The 17,737-nt window shown below is 39.8% G+C and overlaps 2 protein-coding genes across 4 annotated transcripts in view; one reads left to right on the forward strand and one right to left on the reverse strand.

The window, feature by feature from the left end:
• The window catches only part of LOC125015031 (integrin alpha-11-like), a 39,902-nt gene extending 30,263 nt beyond the window's left edge, over positions 1-9,639 (forward strand). For 2 of the 3 annotated variants that reach the window (XM_047596668.1, XM_047596670.1), the window contains 12 exons: positions 188-273; positions 361-565; positions 660-758; positions 1,498-1,574; positions 2,335-2,418; positions 3,755-3,848; positions 4,169-4,282; positions 4,788-4,874; positions 4,981-5,091; positions 5,209-5,304; positions 6,115-6,228; positions 7,221-9,639. In XM_047596668.1, the coding sequence (XP_047452624.1) occupies positions 188-273; positions 361-565; positions 660-758; positions 1,498-1,574; positions 2,335-2,418; positions 3,755-3,848; positions 4,169-4,282; positions 4,788-4,874; positions 4,981-5,091; positions 5,209-5,304; positions 6,115-6,228; positions 7,221-7,301 (1,248 nt within the window). In that variant the 3' untranslated portion in view covers positions 7,302-9,639. The remainder of the gene's footprint in view (positions 1-187; positions 274-360; positions 566-659; positions 759-1,497; positions 1,575-2,334; positions 2,419-3,754; positions 3,849-4,168; positions 4,283-4,787; positions 4,875-4,980; positions 5,092-5,208; positions 5,305-6,114; positions 6,229-7,220) is intronic. The other variant, XM_047596669.1, reaches the window with a different exon arrangement.
• Positions 9,640-11,201: 1,562 nt separating this feature from the next.
• On the reverse strand, positions 11,202-17,184 carry fem1b (fem-1 homolog b). Its single transcript, XM_047596671.1, has 3 exons — positions 17,045-17,184; positions 16,322-16,675; positions 11,202-14,962 (listed from the first exon to the last, which is right to left on the reverse strand). The coding sequence occupies exons 2-3, from the start codon at positions 16,567-16,569 to the stop codon at positions 13,327-13,329; spliced, it is 1,884 nt and encodes a 627-aa protein (XP_047452627.1). The 5' UTR covers positions 16,570-16,675; positions 17,045-17,184; the 3' UTR covers positions 11,202-13,326.
• Positions 17,185-17,737: the final 553 nt, after the last annotated feature.

Here is a 17,737-nt window from a genome sequence, read left to right on the forward strand (position 1 = left end):
AGTTTATATATCTATGTGAAGCCAAATTTGGCAAATAAATTATATTTATATTGTTTGTTGAGGTTTATTAGTTCAAAATGACCTCACAGTATACTACAACTAAAGCCCCACAGAACACATTAGTCTGTGATTCTCAAAAAGTTTCTTCATTGAAGAGAAATATCATAATACCTGTTTACTGTCATAGCTTCACTTCTGGAATGGATGTGAACAGGAAGATCAATGTGTTCCTGACCTAATCCTTCACAGTCACACTGATCTAAAAAACGTTCAGTAAGTAGCCTTGTCTTTGTAAACACCCACATCTGTCGATGTAAGTGTAGATAATCTCAGACAGTAATTTCTTTGTACTACATGAAGGCAGTTCTGCAGCTCAAGGGAATGGGCTGGCATCTCACTATGCAATCATCAAGGGACACGTGAGGACCAGACGTTTGTGGTGGAGTCTGGTCGGAGGAGGATGGTGGTGTTTGCTCTACTGGAGAACCAAGGAGAGAATGCATACGGAACTGCCATCCATATCTCCACCTCCCCCAACCTGCTTTTCTCCACTCTCTTGGTCAAGGTAATGAAAATTGTCGCTGTCAGTTTTATCAAGTTGACGTGTGCAGTAGCTTTGTAACTTTAAGGGAACCCAACCACCTTGTCCCCTCCCCCAGGACCAATCTGATATCCAGATTGAGTGCAACTCAGAGGACAGACTGGCTAGTCAAAAGAGCTGTAACATCAGTGCTCCATTCATGAAGTCGCTGTCCCAGGTAGGTCTAATGGGACGTGATTTGGGGTGTGTTCGTAGGTATGTGTATTACATGATTTATTCATCACAAATAAATAAAAAGAACTACAAATCATTGCAAGACTTAATTAGAAAAACAAAATCTAACAACTGATAAAAGACATATGTATGTAGTTGAAGCACTTATTTTTGAAACACATAAAGTCAATTCTAAGAGGATTGTTTTCAGTTAAATTCAATGAGAAGTTCTAAATAAAACTTATTATACATTATAAAAACTTTATAATTTTAACTGCAGATAGATAAAGAGCTGTTATGGGACCATCACATTGCTGATACGCAGTCCAACTAATGATGATTAAACTTAGCAGGAATATGCTTCCGATGATGCTCATTGATTAAGTCATGCATTACTGTAATGAGTATCCTTGTAAACATTATCATGGGTACTTCACTGTAAGGTCCCCAGAGGCCTGCCTCACAACGCCCGTCTGAATAAGCTCCAAATTAGTGGTCCAGTCTGTGCGAATTTATTACCAGCATCCTCTTTATGAGGCTTTGGTTGCTTGATCAGGTCATACATAGCTAGAAGGAAACCTGTGAAGAACAGGTGTGTGCGAAGGAAAAAATGCAGAAAAACAATGAGTAACAGACCACATAAAGGCATGTGGAATACAGTCAAGATTTTTAACAAAGTAAAACTACTGAATTGAGATTGATCAAGAATTTTTTTTGAGTTCACATGCCATGTTCCTGTCCAGGTAACTTTCCGACTGGAGTTTGAGTTCAGCCGTTCTATCTTTCTGGATCACGTACGAGTCATCATGGCAGCTACCAGGTGAGACATCGGTGGGACATCAGCTAGAGACAAAAAGGCAGACTTAGAGAATGTTAGGATGTTTTGGGAAAACATGTCTTGGGATGTTTTGAGAAAATGTTGGACACAGAGAAGAAGTTTGGTACCAGAGGGTCACAGGTTCGCATCCCCCTGTGTCTATGGCTGATGTGCCTTGAGCAAGCACCTAACCCCCAAATTGACCCCTAAGGCACTTCAGGTCTAATCAGTCAAGATCTGTTGACATTGGTTTATGAGCAAATACCTGAAAAACTTTTATTTTTATTTTTTTATTTACATTACCCTCAAGTTTCAAAATACTGCTAAGCTAACACATTACTAAAATGGCACTGAATAAACATTGCACATGCGTACCACTGTTATTATGAATGTTCTGGCATGCTGACCAAACATTTAAGACAATGCATCGCTGTGCCTTTGTACACCTTGCTACCAGGGCCGGAGACCCCTACTCATGGTGGAATAATATTAAAATTAAGTCCAGACCACGTTTAAGGAAAGTGTTAGGTGTGCATAAATCAGGTGTGAGTTTAGGGCTCAAAAGATTCTTTAAGCCATATTCAGCATTACATGAATCTGATGTAATGGTTAAACAAATTAAAGCACAGAACTTGAACACTAATCATAATCATGACTCCACAAGTTTCATATTGATGACGTAAGCATACTTGGCAACTTTTTCATTTTTTGGTGAATGATCAGCACAGTGTCCTTTCAACTGCTGTGTACGTGTGTTAATCAGTGACGGAGAAGAGGGATACCCCGATGACAACATCAATGATATCTTCCTCCCTTTGAAATACCAAACTGACCTCCTCTTCACCAGGTGAGTCATACAAAAACACTTTGTGATTTAAAAGTAATATTCTAGCATGTATGCATTAGAAAGTAGTGGAGCCCACTTGATGGTGGATGTTTGCTAAGAGCTATTGTTAGTTTTAGGGTTTATTAGTGGGAGTAGTCTGAGGTTTTGGACAATCCTGATGAAAAGAAACCAGATAGTAAACTGCGAGCTGCTGGCTAGTAGGCCCTATACATATTCAAGAGCTGAGGCAGATGGGTGAAGAACTAAAAGAAGACTGAAGACTCCTAATTCCAAGAATAGATCCAACTAAAGATGATGGTGATCAATAGAAAAACATGGAAATAATACACCAAAGATTAATCCAACTAGAGATATTTCAATAGAAGAAAATGGGAGCCAGTAATCCAGAAAAATCAGTCAAAACTCAATTAGAAATTCAAAATTCAGGATTTTGTTCAGCCTGGTGGTATTCTGTTTTTTCACAGTCAGTGGTGTTCCAATTATTTTGTGGCCATTAATAGGGGAACATGGCAAGGAACCAATAGAGAACACATGAAGAGAATACAATTTGAAACACCAAGGGAACACAAACAAACTGACAAAAATCAAGGGCAGAGAGAAGAATATAGACCAATCAGCCAGAACATTACAACCCATCTTGTGTTCTGCTCAGAAACCTTTGGACCTGGCATGGAAGAACACAAGGTATTGACCTGGCCTCCAAATTCACTAGACCCCAAAGTGATCAATTATCTGTGGAATGATCCACAGAGGCACCTCCTCTCCACCCATAGGACCCAAAGACCCCCACTACACCCACAACATTCCGTTACCAGACACCATAGGTCACCCTCAGAAGACCCATGTCCATTCTCTGATGAGGCAGAATTGTTTTGGAGACACAAGGGAGACCTACACTACATAAAGATGGTCGTTATAATGTTATACCTGATCGGCATGTATACACAAGAGGGGCTGATGGAATAATGACACACTACTAGTCAGTGTGTCATTATCTACTGAGACCTGAGGGAGGTGCACAAAGGGAAGGATATATCAGTCACAAAGGCGCAAAATAATAACAGTGAAGTACAACTCATGAAGACCAGTTTCAGGTATGACCATAGTCCATAGTGACAGTGAGAAGTAAGAGTTCACATGCTTTTCCTTTATTAAGGAAAAACATTAAGAACTGTCTACCAACATACTAACCTCATAGCTAGCTACACCACCTGCCTGCTTGCTAGTTTCAGTGGGTTGCAGTTTCGTTATATTAGGCCCTTTATAGAGTCTATGAGTAATGTAATCATGAAAGTATATTTCACAGCATGAATTCTTTTTTCTCTTCTCCTGACAGAGATCCTAACCCTCCTCATTTTGAAATCAGAGCAGACTCCTCTCCATCCTGGGACCAACCAGACAATTCTTCCACCTTCAACTTAACTTATTATGCAAGTTAAAGAATCATATTAATTCATCATCCTTTACCCACCACGTCCAGAAAATCGTACTATTGTCAGTTTGAACACTCAGATAGAACACACTACAGCAAGCTTTTATATGATAGCCACCTGTAGAGATCAGTCCGGAAGCATAAATTAAAATCAGTTTTAATCTCCACCTTAACACAAATAGCTGATAATATACTTGGTTGGTTTGGTGTTACATGACTGGGACAAGTACATCCAACACTGTTTTGTAAAAGAAATAATAAAATAGTAAGAATCTTTTAATGGTGTTAACAAAAAAATATATTTTACTTTATGAACAGATTCAAAACCTGGGCATCTTTCCAGTGCAGGACATCCTGTTCATGGCTGATATCTGGGCAGTCACCTGGAAGGGGAACCAGCTGGTGAACATTACAGACTATAGCATTGAACAGGTAACAGAGAAAAGTGGATGGAGTGAAGCACACTCCTCTGGCTCCCACCTCCAAAGACATATTGTTAGGCTGATTAGTGACTCTAAATTGGCCCTAGGTGTGAGTTTGAGTGTGTCGGTGTGAGCCCTGTGATAGGCTGGTGACCTGTCCAGGGTGTACCCGCCTCTCGCCCAATGCCAGCTGGGATAGGCTCCAGCAACCCCCGCAACCCTAGTGAGGATTAAGCGGTACGGAAGATGAGATAAGATGGGATGAGATGAGATAAGGCATCAGAGCTGACTGTTGTCGCCCTCCTTTCCATAACAGAACCAAATTTATGTGAAGATACTTTCAGTATGTAGAACTTTAATGCCATCTACTGGTGAGGATGCAGATTGTAAACAACTGACTACTGGATGATGCAGGATAAGTTATAAAAAACAATTTATTAATTGTAAGACTAGATATTAACCATAAACAGAAAGAATATAACACAGTCACAGGTTTACTGTTCTCTTCCTCTCAGCAGGTAGCTGGGTCGCACTGCATGCTGCCTCATCTCATAACAACCAGTCCTGTTACACCAGAGGACCTGTCTCACCTGTCACAACTGGTAAGACAAATGGTGTTTCTTTCAGTCGGGAAAACTATGGAATCTGTCCTTATTAAACAAAACAATGTTTTTTCAATTCTGTGCATCCGCATGTGTTTGTTTTCAGAACCACACTAACAGTGTGAGCATGGCAGTACATTGCAAACTGAGCCTTCTGGCCTCCAGAGAAGTAAAAGTGACACTCAGAGGACGACTTCATCTCTCAGCGCTGCTTGCTGTGAGTCACTCCAAAAATTCACATTATCTGAACCACTTGTAGTCAAAGAAGCTGTGGTTATTATTTTTTTTACAAAAACACTTGATGCATTTGTAATACGTGGTTCCTATGCTTAAGGTAAGCTTCAGGTCTCTGGAGTTGTTGACTGCTGCCTCTATCCAGCTGGAAGAATCCAGTCCTATGTTCCTCCAGGAGGACAGGCCTGTCAGACAGGTAAAATTCTCTTCTCAGCCATGACCGATGAAGGGAATAATGAACAAGGAATAATGAACAAAGACTAAATATGACCTCTCAATACAAAGCACTGCATCTCAACAGCTCCACAAAATTTGAATAATTTGAATCACATTCACCAAAGGGAGGACTTTGGATTAGGATTTGGCTCTGTTTGTCTTGCTCTCTGCTGTGTTTGTTCAGGGCTTCAGGGCATGTAATAACCTATCACACACTCACTGCAACCACATCACTGAAAACATATGGAGACACAATCAGAAATTTGTTTAATATCCCTCAATCAAATAGTTTTCCTTACTCAGTTACTGACTAATAAAGGTAACTTAAAACATGTTTTGTAATAATGATTTACAAATGCATCAGGTATAATGATTTCTATTACATTTTAACATTAACCCATTTATTGATGAATCTGTTTATGCACACTATCTAGTGACATAACAAACACAGCATTGTCCTAACAGTATATGAACTATACTTATATAGAACTGTTCACCTGTAGTCAGAAATTATTAAAACACTTATAACTTGAACTTATTTTAATGTTGTTTCCCAACATATATTATAACTGAATGCATCACACTGTAAAACTGCTTGTCTGTAGTGGTCTCACTTGGTCATTTTGTCTACAGTCCAATGTGTGGATCAAAAAGTAATAATTTTTTAAAATTCCAATCATAAAATGTATCCGTGGGAAACTGGATGAATTCAGATATTTACTACTTATGTTATCATTTATTTGTTCATGCCGGAACGAGTAGAAAAGGTGACAGTGTGTTTTGGCATCAGATAATCCTGGATATGAAGAAAGAGGAGGATCCCTCCATCCCAATATGGATAATCCTGGGAAGCTCGCTGGGAGGCCTGCTGCTACTAGCCTTACTGGTCTTGGCCTTATGGAAGGTACACACACACACACACACACACACACACACACACACACACACACACTATCAATTTTCTGCTGTCCCTGTTGTCAATGAATGTCAGCAAATGTTTTTTACTGCAGTCTATTAGAAATGTTCCAACAGTATGTGACGCCCATGTCTGTTTTATTTTATTTGCCACATTGCACATCTAAGCCCCACTTCTTCAAACTACTCCACCACATTTTACTTCATTCAGAATGACGAGACTTTCTGGAGCCTCCTTTTCAATTGCTATCACACATATTTTTTAATTTTGTGAATTGTTTATTGACTAAAGCTGCTAGACATACCTTGTGAATTCCTTCCCCCTCTTCTTCTGGCTTTCAATATTTCTTTTGTTAGCATATTACATGTACCATTTGCTTTGATAACCAGCAAAGTCTTGAACACCTAGAATGTGGCTGTCTTTTAGGTGATATTTTTCCTACTTTCTGCAATTTCACTTTTATATATAAAATATATACTTTTATATTCAGATTTATAGATTCCAGTGTGCAAATAAATTGAACTTACTTCTGCAAATGGTATGAGGCTTATTAAGTACGCAGCACTGCTATATTTTTACCCAAGAGGTTATAGCATGCTAGCTAAATTATGTATGTCTTTGGGTTTGTGCAAATGAGCTGTAAGATGTCACACAAGAGTTTTCTGAAGAGTTTAAACTGTAAATTACAAGATCACAAAGTTGTTCATTTAGTGTTGATAACAAACATAAGAATCCTCCCCATCTGCTGAATACAATATATACAATATCAATATGAGACAAGAAATAACAAAGCAGAATAACTTAAGAACACTTCAGACCACAGTCAGGCTGTCTGGGGATACTTGACTTGGGTGGGCACAGTTTAGAGTTCAAACTGCATGAGTAATCGTCTATGTTTTCTACACAGGCAGTTATTAATGCTTCTTTTTTGAGTTTGGTGTTGATGTTTAGCCATAAATGTGGTTCTGTTTTCCTCTCAGCTTGGCTTTTTCAACAGACGGAGAAGACAAGAAGAGGAGGAGCAGCCTGTGGTTAATGGGAAGGCAGCGCAAGAGCTATAATATGTAGGTGTCAGTGTTGCATTGAATGGGTGAAGCCATAAAATGAGGTTGCAGACTGAATTGAACCTGTAGGGGTCCTTACTAGGAAAGCCCTTGAGAAAATTGAGAAAAAGTTAAATAGTATATTTCATCTTTCATGTGATGACACCCCAACTTGTAACTCAGGGATACTGATGCCTCACCCCCAAGCTAACTGCTCAAGCAGTTACAGCCACCACTACCCAAGCCAGCTATGCTTCGTAGATATGACCTACTTGGCAAAGAGTGTCTGTGTGCGGACTTAGTCACCTGAAACAATGAACAATACACAACACATACCTATTTATGTTCTTGCAAATCAGCCAGCTTCATGTCCAGCTGGTCAGCCTGTCAGAAAACTAACAAGTCATCAACACCAGCCCAAAGTCATTTTAACATAGATTTTTTTTTTTATCACATCATATATCTTAACACTTTAATGTTTTAAAAATAGAATTCATCTGCAGTCCACAATTTCCCTGTTATCTGAATCATTTATTGGTCCATAGACTTTTAACAGTTAAAAATAACTATTATTCTTATATGCAGTGTAAATACATACCCTGGTGTTTCACAATGTTTGCATTCTGTATATATTTTCAAGTAGGCTTCAGTAAATACCAATAGACGCGACCTTGCAACAACAAATACCGTATAATCACAATTACAGGAAGCAGTCGAATAGATAGACATGGTACTACAAAACATTTCAACAACACATCAAATATACACCTATAGCTGAATATAGATAATACATATAATATCTCACAATGCAACACAAAGCATGCATTTATGTGCAGGTGTTCAAACTGAAACAAGTGTTGAGTTTTACTAACGGTAAGGGTCACAGGTTGGCCTTCTGCCCCGTCCATGGCTGTGCTATCCTGAGCAAGCATCCAACCGGCGGTCTACCTGAGTCAGCCCACGGCTCCAACCATACACACACTGTGTGAACAAATGGATGGCTCAAATGCAGAGAAGGAACTTCACCACAAGGGATCAATAAAGAAATCATCATTATTAATATCATTATATCCTGAACGGTTTGCAAAACTTTTTTATGGAGTTCAGGAATTTGCAAACTGAAATCACTATGTCAGATACACATCAATAAACTGTCAACATACAAGTCTATAAAGAGTTCACTATGATGAAGTTTTATACCATGGAGCCTTGATTTCTAATTGCTCTTGTGAGAGGTTCTAAGGCTAAATTGGTGCATTACAACAATAGAAAATACATACTGCAAACAAGATTTGTTATTTCCAACTTTGCTGGAATTCTTTTTCACCTTTTAACTCAACGTGTCTGAGGCTACACTATACATCTAGAAAGGTTGCGTGTTTAGCTGGTCTCGTTGTGGATTGGTGATGGTAGACTTGTTTTAAACAAACTCCCCCTCTCAAAAATAGTGTTTCCAGCATCTCCAACCAAACCTCCAAAACTCTCTGAGTAAATAATAGTTTAATAATAAAAGTTTTTCATAAAGTAAAACTTTTGTACTGTTCTAGGTCCAGTCAGGGGACAGGGGGTTCCAATTACTTTAAGGAATCTTTGGTCCCATCATCTGTAAAATACATTGTGCCGTGTAAGTACACAAGAAGATGTGAATGTTCATGATGATAGTGAATTATTGTCTAATGGCTTACTGAAATACAGTCATAACAGAAGACTTGGTTGAACAAACGCTGACCCTTTTCTTGAACTTCTGTATAGGTAAGTGGTTCAGATAATGTGGATAAACTGGGAAAATCTTTGTGATTACATGCAACTCTTACTGACTTAAGACGATGTCACAGTGTGTGATGAGCAAAACTGAGGAGTTGATCAGATCTAAAGACTACAGCTGCTGCGTAAAACTGAAAAGAGTAATAAACAAACCTGTAAAAATAAAATTCTGTCTCTAAAATAAGACCGTTTGTTTGAAATTTTAGAACATTTGGTTGAAACTTACGTTTGGATAAGAACCATTAAAAACTCAGAGTAATGAGACCATATGAAAAAGCAAAGCATACTACCTAAGGTGGCTAAATTTATTTAGTTGTATCCTTTTCTGATATTAATGGAAGCTGTAAATGTATCTTATTAACATGTTATATATTGTTCCCAAATGTATTACTGGTGCACTTTTGTATAAAGTAAAACTTGAACTTTGGTAAATATACACATGATTAATGAGCATGGAGGCAGTGTTGTTTCACATGAAACTGTATTCATAATTTGTATTGCCACTTTGCCAGTGTATTTACCCAGTACGTTTCCATGTGTTAAATTTTTAATATCTTAATAAAGCTAAGAAATATATTTAAAACAAACCATGTTGTGCTTGACATTCACATGCTGGTTTTTCAGTAATTGTGTGATTTCTTTTTTATTATTTTTTAATTTTACAGAGATGGGGTCTGACCATTTTGAGGTTTGTGTTGCTTTGCAGCCAAAATATGCTGGATATGGCTTATTTTTCTGTGATATTCAAATTTAATTGAACATCATTCTAATCATAAAGTAGAGGTCATTCACTTGGGAGGCATGAATTAATTCTATTTGACAGCAGTCAGAGGAGTCATATTTTTGTATATAAATAAAAACTGAGGTTAATAAAATGAATAATCTGGGGAAGCATGGATATTTTGTAAGTTTGCTAAATTAAATAAAACACGAGATAAATCCTGCTTATTTAGATTGTATACAGTTTAATAAGTAGGGATCACGTGGATGCAGATTGAAAATGTATTGAGGAAACAAAAACATGCAAAGGTGTCATCCTTTTGCAGTCTTTCCCATACGTGTGTTGCTTCTCTGGTTGGAATACATGTGAACAGTGAGGTTACATCCACAACCACAGTGAACCACAAATGGCAAAATCATAGAAGTGGTGAAGTGGTTGACGGACCAAAATTACCCCAAGAGAAGAGCAATGACTCATCCAAGAGGTCACAAAAGACCCCAAAACAACATCCAAAGACCTGCAGGCCTCACTTGCCTCATTTAAAGTCAGTGTTCATAACTCAACCATAACAAAGAGACTGGGCTAAAACGGCCTGCATGGCAGCGTTCAAAAATAAAACCACTGCTGAGCAAAAAGCACATAAAGGCTCATCTCAGTTTGGCCAGAAAACATCTTGCCAAGACTTTTGGGAAAAAACTCTGTGGGCTAAAGAGACAAAACTTGGGAACTTTTTGGAAGGTGTGCATCCCATTACATCTGGCTTAAAAATAACACCACATTTCAGAAAAAGAACAAGATAGCAACAGTAAAATCTGGTTGTGGTGGTGTGATAGTCTGAGGCTGTTTTGTTGATTCAGGACCTGGAAGACTTGCTGTGATAAATGGAACCAGGAATTCTGCTTCTACCAAAACATCCTGAAGAAGAATGTCCAGCCATCTGTTGGTGACTTCAAGCTGAAGAGAACTTGGGTTCTGCAGCAGGACAATGATCCAAAACACACCAGCAAGTCCACCTCTGAATGGCTGAAGAAAAACTAAATGAAGATTTTGGAGTGACCTAGTCAAAGTCCTGACCTGAATCCTATTGAGATGCTGTAGCATAATCTTTAAAAGGTGGTTCACGCAATGTGGCTGAATTACAGCAATTCTACAAAGATAAGTGGGTCAAAATTCCTCCACAGTGCTGTAAAAGACTCATTGTAAGTTATCACAAACACTTGATTGCAGTTGTTGCTGCTAAGGGGCCCAAGCAGTTATTAGATTTAGGGGCACTTTTTCCACACAAGGTCATGTAGGTTTGGATAATCACGTACTCACGCAAAGTTATCTTGACATTTAAGAAGATTTGGCATGGGGCTCTTAGCAAGTTTTGTAATATTCACAGCTGGAGAGTAGTGATAGCAGGTCACTGCAAGGGAATGAAGAGAGAAGACTTTCAATTTGACAGCATTTATTCTGCACCAAGTACACAACAGCTGACATCTTTTACAGTTTCCCGCCACATGGAGAATCTTTGGCTTCATTTCGGCCACAGAAACCTGGTTTAAATCACAAATCTCCTAGGTCTGCATGAGGACTTTAACGCTCCCGCAGTATCTCATTAAAATGGGTAAGTTAAAAAATAAAATTAGCAATCTGAATGGCACATTATTACTAGAAACCTTAAACCACCCAGGAAGAGATTCACCTGTAATGCCCCATCATATAGTCAATAAAAACCATTTATGCTGCCAGATTGTGGAGAGACAGTTATTAAGAAGAAATGCTCTATCTGCGTGTCAAAGGACATGCAAATGAGGTATTTGTCTTGACACTGTTTTCAAGATACCATCTTGCTTAGCAACACTGTAAAATGGCAACACAAACTGTTCCACATGTTCATTTCTGACGATATGACTTGAATAAGAATAGGAGTAGAAGTGCTCTGACACAACCTTTAGCATCATCACCTAGTTTTATATATATATATTAAAAAAAAAAAAATCCAGCTGTTAACATCATGCTGTTCACACGAGGGCTGCTACTAAATTTATTTTTCAGACTTCAAAGTCAAAATAAAATGTGAAAAATGCATATTAGTGTTTCCAAATGTTCAATGTAACTTCTTTAAATTAACAGTTGACAAAAATATGAAATATACAACCGGAAAACTGAGAAAATCGGAAAATTGTCACATTCTGGAAACTCAAAATCAATGCTGAAAAGATAGATGAGTCATTAAAGTATATTAACCATTCTGATACAACATGAGACTTTATCTATGAAAACATGATTTGCTGGCTTTCTCAGTTTTTTTTTTTTTTTTTTTAAATAAAATAACTATAGTGCTGGTCTGTCAACTAAAAAGGACAAACACTGAATGACAGAGGACTGGATGATGAAAATAGTTCAATATATTGTTTTAACTTTCTTGTTTGACAGGTTTGACAGGACTTAAAAACTTAAAGGAACAGTTTCACATTTAATTAATTCATCTTCTCCATTAAATTAATATGAAAGCTGTGGCATTCAGGTGATTGGTTTAGATTAGCAGACCCAAATGTAGCAGCAAACCCCTGCTACTCACAAGCTGGTAACAGCTCAAGCTTATTAAAACAACGCACCCTATTCCTTTAATCTGTGTCAGAGCTGAGCCAGTACGTCTACATTCCTAGTCTTTATGCTAAGCCAAGCTAACTGATTCCAGCCAATCATATCAATCTGGAAATGTAATTCCAAAGCAGTTTTTTGTTCTACATCAAAACACTTAACAGGAACTTGCTCAATTTATAGACTGCAGGAGCAGCTCAAACCAATACTTGCCAGCATCATGTATTAGTCTGAAAATTTCCATCTCCAATTTGAACGATGTGTCCAATATCCTCAAGTATTTCTTATTCTGGGAGTTTTCTCAGCTTGAAATTTGGAGATTTTTTCTTTTTGTATTAAACAAATCATCCAACTAAACATCACCAAAACAGAGAACCCAAGAGTTAACTGACATAGGATCAGCTGATAAAAATCATAAAAGGTCATTTCTACATAAAGACATAAAGACCAGATTTCTGCTGAAAAGTCCACAGCCTTGCTTTCCATAAAAACTGTAAAAAAAAAACAAAAAAAACAAATAAAAAATAAAATAAAAATATAACATATGACAGATGGCTGATTTATGGGCATCCAAATGAGTGTGGTTGTCTAGTGGCTTGTACAGGCACTCTGCAAGTCTCTCCTTTTGCACACTCTCATTCTCTCAGACTGTTGAATCACAGTAGCATGGCATACATGACGGCTCCCTGGCATGAAGATAAGGCAAAACGAGAAGCAGCATGTTGGTGTCACTGCTGTCATAGTAAACAGTCATGAAGATACAGACGGACTGCCCTCAAGGGCATCTGTTACTTTGCAATGAATATATATACTTAACTTAAAATAAAAACAAAAAAATATCATTTATAAAAATGCTCCAAAAACGTTTAGTACTGAATCATCACTCTCAGCACCATGGGATTAGTTAGAAATGTCTAAGAAACTCTCTTTAAAAAAAACAACGCGCCTGTTCTGGGTCTGGGTTTAGCTTCAGTGGAACTCCACAAATTCCTCCAGAGTTTTGGGGATCTGGTTGCGATAGGTGATTTGGTGTTGCCTGATTGCACGTGCTGCCAGGCACTTGAGGCTCATTTTCATCTGCGTCTTCAGCAGGATCTCTGACACACCTGTGGTGCTCTTGTCCAGTGGTGTCTTCTTTTGCTTGTTGGTCATGTCTGTGTGAGCACCGGCTTCTACCAGGTTGATGATGATGGCGTGCAGCGTGAGGAAGTCACTAATTGGTCGGTTGTACTGGACAATTACGTGAAGTGGGGTGTTGCCTTCATGGTCGACTGCATTGACCTGTGCGCCACACTCCAGCAGCAACTTAGTAACCTGTGCATTGGGGAAGCTACAGACATCGTTAGTGTGGAAGTCGTCTACTGGCGTAGTGGAGCTGATGGCCAGGTGGAGCAACGAAGAACCCTCACGTGACCGTGGGTCCAGCTGGATCAGGTTGTAAATATGCTTGTTGATATTTGCACGTTCCTCATCGCTGCAGGTGGTCTTGGTGGAGATGCAGGCCAGGTACAGAAAGGTAAAAACATTCGACTCATAGTTGTCCATAGTCTGTGGCAGCTCAGTTTCAGCTGCCGCATCCACCCGAGCCATGCTGCGCTGTATCTCAAGCACACTGCAGCTCAACACCTTCTCCACAGCAGAAGCAGACACACGTTCCTTCAGGTGGACCATCTGGGAGAACACCTGGGCGAAGCGCAGCAGGTCTTTGTGTGTGTTACGGTTTCCTTTCTGCCGCAAGCGAAGCGCATGAAGCCAAAGTTTAATACACTGTTCAAATTCCATGTTATCAGCATAGACAGCGCCCCGATAGATGATGGGATGCGACACATCAATATTGTCAGAGCCCAAGACACGCTCTCGAATCATAAGCCCCTCCATATGCAGAGCATCCCGGTCCACACGGATGGCCTCCAAGTCTTTGAGTGTTTGACACTCACTACGACCCCCGTAAGCTTCGACAGGTGGAAGCAACTCTTTGACAATGATGTTATCCGGGTCACGGTAGCGCTCCATCATAGCCATATGTAGGTAGTGGTATGTCTTCTGTAAGTCATAATTTTCTCGGTCATTGGCAAAAGATGCACCCAGAAGCTCCAGAGCTTCAATGCGGCTGTAAGGATCACAGTCGGCGTGTGCCAAAAGCAGCTCCACCACATCTGCTTTACAGCTCTCTGCAGCAACTTTCAGTGGGGTCATGCCATGCCCATTCACCACCATGGATGCCTGGCATCCCATCAACTCTTTTACAATTTCTAAATGACCTGCTTCAGCAGCAAAGTGCAAGGCAGTAGCTCCACAGTGAGCCTTGGCATTGGGGTCTGCCCCCTTCTCTAACAGGAACTTCACTACATCAACGTGGCCTTTATAAGCAGCAATCATCAGGCAAGTGTTGTTGAATTTGTTAGTGATGCTGATGTCTGCATTGTGTTCAACCAGGTAGCGAACAATGTCCAGACGTCCATCGAAGCAAGCTGCCCGTAAGGGAGTGGAGTTGGTGATGGTGGTGTGGTTAACGTTAGCATGATGGCTCACCAGCATACGCACTACCTCAAAGTGTCCTGCTCCTGCTGCACACCACAAAGCTGTAGCCCCATCGATGACATACCTGCAGGTTAGACAGGAGACATGGGAAGAAAACCTCATTACCATAATTAATAACACAATGCTTGCCCCAAGATGGGGTGACCTCACTCAGAATTGCCACATTAGCAGCAACACTGGCATCTTAATCGAGCTGTGCTCAAAGTTCGACTTTCTGAATGCGATCCTTGTTCCAGTCTTCATGCAGCGGAGAAAATCGCATAACCAACGCGAAAATGTCCTCTTCCTCCTCACTAGGTGGCGATATGTGTCTTTTCACAAGTTATTATTGCCCCCTTTCCTGGTGACCTATTATGTAATCTGATAAACAGCTGGAGTTGTTCATGCGACAGACTGGCATTTCAAACAACAAGATGGATAATAGTACAGCCTTTTAATCTCATATGTAATGTGCGCCATGTTACTGCTTTGGTGGTTTTTCTACCTATGCCTCTACCGGCTCTCTTTACCCTCTTCTTCTACTACTGGCTTTCTTGCATGTATCTTGTTCTGGGGTCAAACACCAGCACAGCTGTTGTGGAGCATGCGCACACACATTGTCTAGTTAAACTCCAATTAAGGTGTATACATGCCGTTGAAAATTGATTTCCAAGCGCATTATCTGGGTGTCTTGGTCGGATAAGGAAAACTCCGATATTAGTTGGAGTAAGGAGTGCACATGAGCTTAAGTTGTCCAGTTGGAGTCTGATTAAGGCAATAATTTGTTTTTTTTTTTCGTGTGGATGTAAATACTGATCGAAATCGTAAGCTGATTTCTGATTAGGAAGCACAGCAGTGCAATATTTCAACAGACTTTTGAACCAATACACATTTCTAACTAAATGTATCAATTGTAACAAAAAAAAACATACCGTTACCACTGCTGATAGTAACATAGTAAACAGGGGCAGAAGAAGGAATCATTCTGAATACTGTTGGTATGTTTCTGTGTTGTAAAAAAAATAACATTGCACATATACAATTAATAATTAACTTATATAAAGTCTGGTTCACTAAATATTAGAATCATCTGTAAGACACTGCAGTTCAACAGCAGCACACATATCTTTCAAAGTTATCAATGAGGCATCAACAGTCAATACCTCTCAAAAACATTTTCAGATGGGAAAAAAACACAACAAGAAGCTACTAGAAGCTTGCCTGAGTCAAAGAATTTGTCTACTACAGATGTTCTGGAAACAAGATGACAGTTTGGATGAAAGTATGGCTTCAATTTGCTTACAGAGACATATGTACTGGCCCCACCACAATATAACAACAACAATATAACATTTTTTTGGCGACAAAACTGACTGTCAATGCCTCGTCTTCTAACTTCTTAACTGGGAGAAATGGTCGTTTAACATCGTTTGACATCTCCTACCCGTCAAACCGAACAGTGCCAGTCTGCTCGGTGTCCACTTTGTAGTGGTCCAGGAGCAGACGGACCACTTTGTCGTGTCCGTTCCGCGCTGCGATGATCAAGGGAGTGGACCTCTGCCCGGCGAGGTGGGTCACATAGTTCAGCAGAAACCGAGTCTCCGCCTCGGAGTGATTGAGGAGCAGCGCGGCCAGCGTCAGGACTCGTCCCTCACTTGCTGCCTTGTACACGTAGCCGGCCAGAGATTCCATCTGAGCCCGACAGGTAGCCAGGACCTTCTCTTTCTTCCAAACTGCCGCCCACGGTGTCCACTCTTCCAAGGGAAGCCGCCTCCCATTAAAATGTCAAAATAAGTCCCTGTAAGAACATGAAAAATATATCTTCGCCCCTACAACCGCAGTAGAAATGTTACGGATTCCACCTGGTTGCGTTGTACAGGGTAAATACCCGATCCAATGTCTCTAGACGGCTAGGAACCAACTTAGCGAGCTAGCCGGTTAGCTAATCTGCTAACATTATTTAGCTGGTTAACAGACGTACTATTTCATGCCAAAGTTGCAAATACACGAACTAGCACATTGTTGTTCACTGCATACGTCCACACTGTGGTGTCTCGGATAGAAAACTAAACCAAGCGTCAAATATTTCAAAAACAAACACAGGTAGGTACTTTCACCTTTCACTGGCTCGTCACTTGCCGGAAGTTACCGTTCAACTTAAAAATACCTCCGACTGGAACTTTCTTCAACAGTTACATGTTCCGTCCCGGTTCGTTCATTCGTTCTCCTCCTCCTTCTTCATCTTCTTTCTGTTAAATGGCGGTTGGTACCAGCTTTTCAGGTGCATTACTGCCACCTTCTGTGCTGGAGTGTGACCCAGGGTCAACTACCCCTTCTATCAATTTCAACTTAAATTTTCTTGATCAGTCCCGTCTCTCTTAGATACTTAAACAGATTCCCACTTTCTCTGGTTAACACATTTTTAAGGCCCACTTCTTCCTCTCCATTCTTCCTTACTCTCCTCTTCAACCTTTCTCTTTTTCTTTTTCAAAGGGACAAAGTAATTTCCCTCGTGGATCATTACAGTCTGTCTAAATCTAAGTTCCAGTGATTGATGTATACCAACCTGTCAAGTTCTGTCTCAGTGTAGAGTATGTCCAGACTTAGAGAGGACTGGACATGAGCAAATAAGGCAGGGAAGCTGGCTCGATAGATGGGCAGATAAAATGGAAGAGAAAAGTGTACCTCCATTATTTTATTTTATTTTTTTATTATTATTATTATTATTTTTTTTTAACAGTGTCACTCTGGGGTGATTTGCTATCAAGCTGAAGTGGAATTGGTCTGTGGAGTTTTCAGAATATGTTTTGTTAAATATTATTGACTCAATTGACCTAGTATACGGGGTTGGGGTTTGTCG

The sequence above is a fragment of the Mugil cephalus genome, chromosome 10 (genome assembly GCF_022458985.1).
Source record: "Mugil cephalus isolate CIBA_MC_2020 chromosome 10, CIBA_Mcephalus_1.1, whole genome shotgun sequence".
NCBI lineage: Eukaryota > Metazoa > Chordata > Actinopteri > Mugiliformes > Mugilidae > Mugil > Mugil cephalus.